This window comes from Rhinolophus sinicus, linkage group LG01 (genome assembly GCF_036562045.2).
Source record: "Rhinolophus sinicus isolate RSC01 linkage group LG01, ASM3656204v1, whole genome shotgun sequence".
Lineage (NCBI taxonomy): Eukaryota > Metazoa > Chordata > Mammalia > Chiroptera > Rhinolophidae > Rhinolophus > Rhinolophus sinicus.
The window spans coordinates 79,222,114-79,234,271 of NC_133751.1; the positions used below are offsets into that span (position 1 = coordinate 79,222,114).

General features: G+C 34.2%; 1 protein-coding gene across 3 annotated transcripts in view; it reads right to left on the reverse strand.

Moving 5' to 3' along the window:
• Window positions 1-7,321: 7,321 nt before the first annotated feature.
• Window positions 7,322-12,158, reverse strand: part of TBC1D23 (TBC1 domain family member 23) — a 53,717-nt gene continuing 48,880 nt past the window's right edge. For all 3 annotated transcript variants that reach the window (XM_019756528.2, XM_019756529.2, XM_074332893.1), the window contains 3 exons: window positions 11,282-11,417; window positions 9,820-10,014; window positions 7,322-8,983 (listed from right to left, as the gene is read on the reverse strand). In XM_019756528.2, coding sequence (XP_019612087.1) covers window positions 8,902-8,983; window positions 9,820-10,014; window positions 11,282-11,417 — 413 coding nt within the window. In that variant the 3' untranslated portion in view covers window positions 7,322-8,901. The remainder of the gene's footprint in view (window positions 8,984-9,819; window positions 10,015-11,281; window positions 11,418-12,158) is intronic.

Below are 12,158 nucleotides of genomic sequence, written 5' to 3' on the forward strand. Positions count from 1 at the left end.
ATCTTACCCATCTTTGGCTGCAAACCATCTTTTGGGGACCAGAGAGACATAAGGTGTAAACACAAGGATGGAACAGAGTCCCAGAAAGGCACAGTCTTACAGACTCTTCTTTCCTTAAGGAAAGACACGGGGGACAGTTGGCTAGGCTGTTGCATGACTACACCTAATGTGCCCCTTGATGGCTGCCTCCTTTTCTGTCCCCATGACCACAGTCCATGGCTAGGCCTTCCTCATTTGGGGGAGACTGCTATAAGCAACTCATAACTGCTCTCCTTTCCATCAGCATCTTATCCTCCAATCACTCCTTCATAGTGTTAGGGAAGTTAGTCCGGGGAGACATGAGTTTAATTTGGGGGAGTGAGGCAGATATAATATCAGAGATGAAGAGCTGAAAATCAAGATGAAAAATTGGAATAATCTGCACAGAGTAAGGACACAAACTCTAAGAGTGGAGATTCTAGAAGGAGAGTGTATGATACTACAAAAAAAGGCTCAAACTTGGGAAATACTGAGTTTAGAGCTTTGCATAGGGAGAGACTTCATGGGCATGTGTGTATAAATATACACATACACCTGTAGATATGTCTATTTCAAAATTTCTGATGCAGTTGTCTACAAATCAGAAGATAACGAGTTCAAAACATTGCTCCATCACTCACTGAAAGGCCGTGTGACTTTAGGCAAGTTACTTAACATAGGAATAGCAACTTAATATACCTACAGGGGATAGAAAGGTACCTCTGGAATGAAGGTGGCAACTTGAAGAGACAAAATGAGTGGTGAACTGAAAAAGAACACTAGCTCTGGCCTGCTGTTTCCAGGCCAGCACACAGCAAACAGGTTGGGCATAGTATAGCAAGTAAAGAGCATGAACTCCATCCAGAATTAGGTCATCTGTTTGTAAACCACTTATTTGGTGTATGATCTTAAAAGTCACTTACCCTCTTTGTGCCTTAATTTCTCCATCATAATATGGGGATAATAGTACACACAGCCTAAGATTGTTGTGAGGATCACAAAACTCCTGATTTTTAAATGTTGCTACCTAGTTCAAATATCAAAAATTGTGTGGGCCACACAAAACATGCCAGTTTGCAGCCCCTGCTATTCTTTTCAATCATTTCTGCAAATAAAGGATGACCACTACATGTCAGGCATTGATACAAGCAGTGGAGATACAGTGACAGATACTTCACACTCATAAAAATTGGTTGTCTAAATTCCTTTATCCTGCCTCCTCACAAATTAGTTGAAAGGATCAAATAAGGAATATGAAAATTCTAAGGAAACAAAATCATAAACGTTGGATTTTGAAAATAAAATCTATTAACTTAGGAGCTATTGATTTTTAAAATATTTTCATTTCCTGACCTTTCTGATGTAATTCTATGAGTTTTAATACATTACAGATTTGTGTAACCACCACCACAATCGGTACAGAACAGTTCCAGCACCCTACAAATCCTTCGTCATCAAACCCTCCCCTCCCCCCTGGCAACCACTGGTCAGTTCTATCCCTATAATTCTGCCTTTTCCAGAATGTAATATAATGAAATCAGTGTGTATTTTGAGAGTGACGTCTTTCATGTGGCGTTATTGTTATGCCTTTGAGACTCATCCCTGTTGTTACATGTATCAATTTATTCCTTTTTATTGTTAAGCATTATTACACAGGATGGATGTACTAATCTGTTTATCCACTAACCTACTGAAGGAATTTGGGTTGTTCTCAGGTTTGGGCAATTATAGGACTGCTATAAACATTCTTGTCCAGGTTTTTGTGCAAATGTAAATTTTAATTTCTCTAGGTTAAATACTTAGGAGTGGGATTGCTGGGTTATACGGTATATGTATGTGTAACTATAAGAAATTGCTAAACTTGTCTAGAGTGGCCGTACTATCTGGTATTCACACAAGCAATGTACAAATGTCCTAGCCGCCCCCCATCATCACCAACACTTGGTATCATCAGCTTGTTTTCAGCATCAGCCCCTCTGATTAGGTGTGTGGTGGTATTATTGTGGTTTCACTTGCATTTCCCAACGGCTATCTTCCTATGTGCTTATATGCCATCTATATATCTATTTTGAAGTATTTGTTCAAATCTTTTGCTAGTTTTTAATTGGGTTGTTTTCTTATTGTTGAGATTGAAAGTCTTTATATATTCTCAACACAAGTCCTGTTAGATAAGTTTTGTAAGTATCTTTTTCCCCAGTATGTAGCTTCTTTTCATTCTATTAAACGTATTTTTGCAGAGCAAAATGTTTTAAGTCTGATAAAGTCAAATGTATTTTAAAAATTTAATGGATTATACTTTTCAATATCATATCTAAGAAATCTTGGTCTAACCCAAGGTCATGAAAATGTTCCCATTTTCACCTATTAGCTTAATAGGATTAAAATTTATATTTAGCTGTATGATCCATTTTAATTTTTGTATAAGGTATGAGGAACAGGTTGAGGTTTATTCCTTTGTATATGGATATCCAACACCATATGTTGTAATGACTATCCTTTCTCAATTGAATTACTTTTGAAGCTTTGCCAGAAAAAAACACCATTATTTGTATGGGTCTGTTTCAGAACTATGTGTTCTGCACTGATATACTGAAGCTTTATAGTAAATCATAAAATTGGGCAGTGTGAGTTCTCCAAGTTTGTTCTAATTTCTCAAAATTTTTTTGGCTATTGTAGTTCCTTTGCCTTTCTATGTGAACTGTAGAATCAGCTTATCTGTATGAACAAAAAATCGTGCTGGGATTTTGACTGGAGTTAAATTACATCTATAGTTCAATTGGGAAGACCTGACATCTTATGTTATCTTCCAATCCATGAACACAGTATGTTCTCCGTTTATTTAGGTCTTTGATTTCTTCCATAAGCATCTTGTAGTTTTCCGTATATGAATCCTGTGTGTTTTGTTAGATTCATACATAGATATTTCATGTTTTGAACACTGTAAATGGTATTTTTATGAGACTGACGCGCTGCCTGCTGTGCTGTGAGGGCACCTTGTAAATGGTATTTTTTAAAAAGCTTTTGATTTCTAACTGTTCACTGCTAATATATAGATATATAGATGATTTTTGTATGTTGGACATGTATCTTGCAATCTTACTAAAATCACTTAGATAGTAATGTAATGTGTGAATAAGGACAATTTTATTTCTTCCTTTCCAATCTGTAGGTCTTTTATTTCTTTTCCATACCTATTGCACTGGCTAGGACTTCTAGGACGGTGTTGAAGAGAAAAGTGAAAGTAGACATCATTACATGTTACTAGTCTTTGGGGGAAAGCATTCAGTCTTTAATCCTTAAGCCTGACATTAGCTGGAGGTTTTCCATAGAACCCTTATCAGGTTCATGAAGTTTCCTTCTATTTCTAGTCTGCAAAGTATTTGTTCTTTTTCTTTCCTTTTTTTTTTTAACACGAATTAACACCTTCACAAAATCTCCCAAAGAAATAGAAGAGGAGGGAACACTTCCCAACTCATTCTGTGAGGCCTATATTACCCTTATACAAAGCCAAAGACATCACAAGAAAACTACAAACCAATATCCCTTATGAACACAGGGATAAAAATCCTCAATAAAATACTAGCAAACGAGTCCAGCAATACATGAAAAGGATTATACACCATGAACAACAGGGATTTATCCCAGGAAAGAAGGACAGTTTAACATTTAACATGAAAACCAATCCCAATGTAATAAACCTTATTAATAAAGGAGAACAACCGTATGACCATCTCTAGATGCAAAAAAAAATAAAAAAATGTTTTGACAAAATCCAAGACCCTTCATGATAAAAACACTATTATGGACAATGTTTGTGTCCCCCTAAAATTCACATGTTGAAAGCCCTAACCATCATGTGATGGTATTTGGAGATGGGGTCTCTGGGAGGTAGTTAGGGTTAGATAAAATCATGAGGATAGGGCCCTCATGATGGGATTAATTAGTGTTCTTATTTATGAAAGGAAGATCTGTGTGTGTCTGTGTGTGTGTGTGTGTGAGAGAGAGAGAGAGAGAGAGAGAGAGAGAGAGAACAGAAGAAAGGCCAAGTGGAGACACAGCAAGAAGGAGGCCTCCTGGAAGCCAGGAAGAGATCCTCACCAGAACCTGACCATGCAGGCACCCTGATCTTAGACTTTGAGCCTCCAGAACTGTGAGAAAATAAATATCTGTTGGTTAAGCCACTCAGTCTGTGGTATTTTGTTACGGAAGCCTGAGCTGATATACTCAATAAAGTAGGACTAGAACAGAACTTCCTCAGCTTGATAAAGGTCATCTTTGGAAAAGTTGGAGCTAATATCACACTTAATGGTGTAATTCTAAATGCAGTGTTTCCCCGAAAATAAGACCTAGCCGGACCATCAGCTCTAATGTGTCTTTTGGCGCAAAAATTAATATAAGGCCAGGTCTTATTTACTATAATAAGACCAGATCTGTAATAAAGTAAATAATATAATATACCGGATATTATACTAATTTTTGCTCCAAAAGACGCATTAGAGCTGATTGTCCGGCTAGGTCTTATTTTCGGGGAAACAGGGTGCTTTTCTCCCAAGATCAGCACAAGACAAGGGTGTATGCTCTTACCACTTCTATTCAGTGTTGTTCTGTAAACTTTAACCAGGGCCATTATGTAAGAAAAACAAATAAAACTCATCCAGACTGGAAAGAAAGAAGTAAAACTATGATTGTAGATGATAGGATCCTCAATGTAGAAAATACTCATGAATCCCCAGAAAACTGTTAAAATAATTTTTAAAATTCAGCAAGGTTGGAGGATACACAATCCATATACTAAAATGAAATATTTTTCTTTACGCTAGCAATGAATGATCTAAAAATGAAATTAAGACAATAATTCCATTTACAATAGCATTAAAAGGAAAAAATACCCTTAGGAATGTATTTAATAAAAGAAGTGTAAGACTTATACACTGCAAAACTACAAAACATTACTGAAAGAAATTAAAGAAGACCTAAATAAATGGAAACACATCCTGTTCAAAGACTGGAAGGCAGTATTGTTAAGATGGCAATATTCCCCAAATTGATTTACAAATTCAATACAATCTCTATCAAAATCCTAGCTACTTTTTTTGCAGAAGCTGATAAGCTAATCTAAAAATTCATATGGAAATGCAAAGGAATAAGAATAACAAGAAACTCAGAAAAAAGTCTTGAAAAAGATCCAAGTTGGGGGATTCACACTTTGCAATTTTAAAAGTTACTACAGAGCTACAGAAATCAAGACAGTGTGGTCCTGGCATAAGAATAGGTTTACAGACCAATGGAATGGACCGATGGAATGAGTGTACAGAAATAGAACTTCAGTTATGGTCCACTGATTTTCATTTCAACAAGGGTGCAAGACTATTCAACATGGAAAAAATAATCTTTTCAAAAGATAATGCTGGGACAACTTGATTATCCACATGCAAAAGAAGAAAGCTGGAACTCGCGTCACACAAAAATTAAGTCAAAAATGAATCAGTAATCTAATTAAAAGAATTAAAACTATAAAACTCTTAAAAGAAAACATAGGAACAATTACTTGCTTAGATAAGACACCAAAAGCACCAAGTGATAAAAGAAAAAATAAATAAACTGGACATACCAAGACTAAAAACTTTTATGGTTTAAAGGACATCATCAAGAATGTGAAAGACAACCCACAGAATGGGAGAAAATGTTAGCAAATCATATATGTGATAAGAGATTTGTATCCAGAATATGTAAAGAACTCTTACAACTCAACAATTAAAAAGAAACCAATTTAAAAAGAAATCTGAATCAACAGTTCCCCAAAGAAGATATAGAAATGGCTAATAGGACAATGAAAAGATACTCAACAGCATTAGTCATTAGGGAAATGCAAATGAAAACCACAAGACAGTTCACATCATAGTATGGTTATAATAAAAAAGACAGACAATAACAGTGTTGGCGAGGAATAGAGAAATTAGAGCCCTCATATATTGCTCCTGAAATGGTAAAGCCCCTATGGAAAAGAGTTTGGAAGTTCCTCCAAAAGTTAAGTGTAGAATTAACATATGACAGAGTAATTCCACTCCTATGAAGACACCCAAAAGAATTGAAAACATGCCAGTACATGAATGTTCAAAGCATAATAGCCAAAAAGTAGAAGCAACCCGAATGTCCATCAATGAATGTATAAATAAAATGTGGTATATCCACACAATGGAGTATTATTCAGCCATAACAATGAAATCCCGATACATGCTACAACACGAATGAAACTTGAAAACATTATACTGAGGGAAAGAAGCCAGACATAAAAGCCATTTCTTGTATGATCCCTTTTATCACGAAATGTCCAGAATATGCTAATCCATAATAAGAAAATAAATTAGCGGTTACCCAGGGCTGGAGGAATGGGGGTAAATGGGAGTAACTACTCATGGGTATGGGATTTCTTTTGGGGTTGATGAAATGTTCTGGAATTAAATAGTGGTGATGGTTGCACAACTCTGTGAATATCCTAAAAACTACTGAATTGTTAATTCAAAAACTACTGAAATGTTCATTATAAACTGAATTGTAGACTTTCAAAGAGTTGAATTTATGATACATGGATTATATTTTAGTAAAGATGTTATTTTTTTTAAAGTTCAAGATGTTAATGGTAAAGTTGAGATACTACTTTCATCACACGTTCTCCTAAGTCAAACTATTAATTAAACATGTTTTGTTAATGGTGGTCAAGTGGTATCAAATCTATGTAGAGCATTCATTTTACACTTAATAAGCAATAATAATTTCCCGGGAGTCAGGGGAGGAGAGGGGATACTTTTCCTTTTCACTCACTCAGTTTCATTGAGCCTTGATTTTCTCAACTTGAAAATACAGAAAATAATACCAACCTCATAATGTTACAACTTCTGCAGTCCTGAGAGTCCAGGAGAGGTGGCTATCCCAGGGTGTTCTAGTTCTGTGGTTAGTGAGCCAGTGAAGGGAGGATGAACTACATGAGTGCCTCATGCAATCTTGACATGTATTTTCATTTAATATTCACGACTAATAACTGTGATGTTAGCATAGATAACAAACTGAAGTTCAAAGAAGTTCAAGGTCAAAATTTACTACATGTGGAATTTCATGTCATCAGTATTAAACTACCTCTTCCCCCCCCACCATGTAGATGAACAGAAATAGTAATCTAATACTTTCAAACCTGAAATCTGAACATTTAAATCCCACTGAAACGATAGCCCTCAATTTTTTTGTATCTATAGAGATTTACAAATGGGAGGGAGGGGAGAAAGAGAGACTGTCATTAAGAACAAAGTTTTGAGCAAACTGTACTGGTTTATTTACAATTGTAATTTATAAACAATAACACAAACATCTTTACATTAATATTATGAAAAAAGCTGCCCATAGCTGAAATGGGGAAAAAATGAGACTTCCAGACATTTCTAAAGGGGGCATCAAGAAAAGGAAAAAATGCAATATAACAGTTGTAGGGAGTGTTATAAATATCAATTATTGCACCAGGTGCAATTTCATGCAAATGTCTTCAACCACTCAAGTAAACTGTTATTATTTAGATATTAGAATATTAAAATTTATTCAACTATGTTTCTTTTTATTCACTTGATTTCCATTAAGTAAATTAAAATAACTGGCTGTAAACAGGGTACATCTAAATAATTCTATCAACCCCTTAGAGATAATCCATTACATTTTAAGACATGGCAGATTGTAAGGATTTGCTACTTGCCAAATAGATTTTACAAGAAGTCATTCCATGGCCTCAAATGTATTCCCAGATTTCTCTTATCTAATGTGTCTAATACAGACCTTGATAAATTAAATTGAGGAAGCTGTAAAATAAAGCAGATCACATTACAGTTTTGTTGTATTAAGAGAATAAAAATAGTTTCAAGCCACTAGAATTTTAGGAAGACAGACAAAAACTAAAGAAGAGAAAGAAATTTCAGAAAGTGATAATAGAAACAACTGTAGTTGATACGGCTCGCTGATTATTTGGCTTTTATTTAAGTGGCATTAGTGTGGTCACAGGCCATAATCTCACTGAGGATAAATCAGTGTGTGCTCAACACCTGTTTTGAAATATCCTAAATCAAATATTCCATTTGTAGTAAGACCAATGACATTTTTACAGATACAATCTGTCCCCAAAATGTTAATTATGAACTTAACATACATACCTACTTACTATAATGCTTTTAACTGCTTCTTAGAAACCATCAGGATGAAGTTTAGTATCTGAAGCACTTCCTGTTCAAATTATTGGCTAATGATGCAAAGATGATTTAGAAATTGATGTTTCAACATTTCACTAGCTGGACTGAATTTCTGAGTTAGCTGGAATCTTCATTTTATTAAAAATATTTCCCTATTTTTAAGAACAGAAAGAGGCTAATTATTAACCTATTGTAATACTTTTTAGCTTTTGATATTGCTCAGTGGGTAAAACTAAATGTAGCAATTAAAAGGGGTCTCTTCAACTAATTCTATTTTCTAATTTTCAGTGAAGACATTGCAAACATGTATGTGTATGGTTGTTTTTAAACCTGAAAGTGATGTGTGTTCCCTTAAAACAGCTCTTCAAAACAGAACTGTATTCTGCACCCTTAGTTCATAAGGGCACAGGGTCAGTTACTTCAGTCATTTAATAACTGACCTTTATAAGTAACCATTTTACAAAAACAAAAATGCAAAAGAAAATATTTAAAAAATTTTAACTGTCCAGGAGTGATTATAATAATTGATACTTTTTAGACCTGCTATTCAAGCACCCCTGTGAGCAAATGAACGGTCTGCAGTTAGTATTCAGTCAGAAAAGTATGTCCATATTTCTCTTGGTTGCTTTAATTTCTTTTGAAATAATTTTCTTTTATATTAACTTTCCAAAGCATCCAAAACTTTCATGATTTGTTGTTTTATGGCTTTGGTAGCATCTCCTGCATTTGGAATCAAATACCTACAGGAGAAAAAAAAATACACATATATATATTAATATAGTGCTTTCCCTTCAGGACTCAGATGTCACTTCCAATGGGAAGCTTTCTCTGACCTACAAAGCCAGCAGAAATGTCTTCCTATGTACTCCCATTAACTTATATTAACATATACTCAAAAGCATATTTTGAAAGACAGAAAATCTAGATATAAAAGCAAGGTGATTTCTCATAGAGTAGAGCAAGATGGAAGGAACTGCAGGTCAGGAGTTAGGAGGGCTATATTTGGTTCTATCACAAGCTAGGTATAAAGTTCTAGAAGTCATTCAACTCCTCTTGGCTTCACATTTTTATCTGTAAGATTAAAGATGGCTTAGTTTCAAGATCAGAGTGGTATATGGCCTTGTGCTAGTCTATAAACCCTCATTGGTCCATAATGACATGAGGAGCTTATACCAGATTGTAAATTAACTACACCACTCAGCACACTGCTTAATTCACTGACACTTTTTCAAAACAAGAATTATTTGATGAAAGAAAATAAAAAGATAGCCTTACATTCTGAGACAAGCATCTTACTTGACTGCAAACCAGCATTTAGTGCAGCACTGGTATAGATTATTTTTAAAGACCCTTCTGTCAAAAAGCTTATTTAATTACCATATGGAACTTACTGAAATCATGTGCTAATGGTTAAATCACATATGACTAAGGATTTGGAAGAAAAAGCAGCAAAGAATATTAATAAAAGTTCTTCAAGTATCCTATCCCACCAGCTATTTCCCAAAATAGAGAAACAAAATGCATTTAACAATAAACTAATATCAATAATTCAAATATCATCCTAAAAAAATCTTACCTTTCAATTGCCAAGATTTCTATTCCTGAAGCACTGCTGTTTCCATACTTGAAGGTAATTAGCTCAGGATGTTTCTTTTTGGACGTAATTTTAACTACAGAATTTAGTGCTTGTCGAGACTGTATATAAGCCAATCCTTTCCGTGAAAGAATCTCCCTTAAACAGTACATATGTGTTGCAGTAACCAACAAATGGCTTACAAGGAAAAAAAGCGTTAAGAAAGAAAAAAAATAGTTTTTAAAAGGTTATTCAAACAGCTGTTACTTCAACAGCCCCAATTATAAAAAAATGTTAAACTCCAGATGAAATTACTTTTGAGTTAAAAAATACATTGATAAACAAATAAGCTATCTAATAAAAGCTTTTAATTTTCCCTTAGTTGTATGCAAAATTAATGTTTTATGAACAGATAATCCTGTAACTGTTTAAAAGGCATAACACTGTATAATAAAATAAAAAAGCGTAATACAATTAAAAATCATTAAACTAATAAATAGATTTTTAGAATCTAGTCTATGTGGCATATGGAATATACCATCTTTTAGACTTTTAACAGTATTGTCTATATTCACAAAATATTCTCATTCAACACACCACACCATATGTCTAGCATCAAAGACTACTATGCAATAGTTGGGCTGCCTTTCGTATTTTAAAATATTCTGTAACTGGATCCTGAAGGCAAAATGGGCAGAGAATTATTAATCCTCCCACACGTGCCTCAGCTCACTTTTTAGATAGTGATAATATTCATACACTTTTGGGTAATACAATAAGACAAATATCAGACAAGTCCAGAATGTGAGACATTCTGCAGAACAATTGGCCTAGATTCAACGGATTCATTCATCATGAAGAAAGGTGGGAAGCGGTGGTGAGGGGAGTCATACTTTGTACACTGGGTGAGACTAAATAGATACAACAGGCAAATGCACTGTGTGAACCGTAACTGGATCCTCGATCAGGGAGAAAAAACAAGGAGTATAAAAGATACGTTAGGGGCATTCTGAAAAACGTGAGCATGGTCTGTACGATGAATGATGTTAGGTTTTAAGGTTTTTAAAGATGTGATAACGCTACTCAAGTTGTGTAGGAGAATGCTCATATTCCTGGAAGATTCACGCTGAAGCATTTAGGGGTAGAACATTGTATCTGTAAGCTGCCTCTGCATGGTTTGACAAATGGGAAGTGTATGTGTACGTGTGTATTTATATACACACATAAATAGAAAGCTGAGGTAGTGTGAGAAGAAGTTAAAAGCCGGTGAATCTAAGAGAGGCTTATAAAGGTGTGAGATTTTCCAAAATAAAAAAATTACATAAAACATTTTTAAAACTCAAGATATATAATACATATTGACAGAGGGAAATTATATCTTATTGTACTTGGATAAATAAAAGTTCTTCTACTATTAATTTCCTTAAATTTAATTTTACTTCTGAAGAAGACATTTTAAAAGTACCTAGGAAACATGTGTCCATTTTCTTTCACTTCTTTACAAGGAAAATGATGCTTGATATCTGGCTTGTTTATCCAAGTCTGAATGTTTACGACCTCTTTTCTATCATCATCTGACATTGAAGAACTGTCAATTTCATCTATAAAGAATTTAAAGTGTTAAAAGTGGGTATTAGCAACTTTAAAAATGATACATTTCTTAACAGCTTGAAAGGTTTTCCAATAGTATTTTAAACATGAGTTGGAAAAAAAAAAAGTTCTAGTCCTGCTACTATATTTCCTTATGACACTAGTACTAATACGGAAATATTGTTATGAAAAATCACTCTATCCAGTAAGAAAGTCAAGTGCAAATATTGAGAATACAATTTTAAAAGATTAAAGAATCTGAGAAATTTAAACTTTTTTGATTTAGATAACATAACTCTGATCTATGATTAGTTTGTAGAGAGACGGCTGAATTATCCAATAATAAGCACCCATCTTGAGGGCAAAGATGGTGAAGCCCTTTTTCTATTGCTGGTTCCTGATATTAAGGAAAATAACAAAAAATTCATCCTGGGATAAATAAGTAAAAACACTTTTTTTAAAAAATGAAATAAATAGAAAACATTCTAAGTATTTTGTTCTTCTCATTTAAGAAAGGAGAATTATAGTCCATAGGTTAATAATCATAAGTGTTCTTCCCTTGGCTTTTTAAGAAATACTTCAAAACATAAAAAGACAGTAAAAAAAGGAAATCTCATATATACACTTCCAGCTTAAATAAAGAAATGAAGCCCTCATGTATCTCTCCCGATCACATTTCCCTTCCTTCCCCACTCACAAACAGATGATCTGAATTTGGTGTTATCAGTCCCATACTCGTCTTTACTTTCACC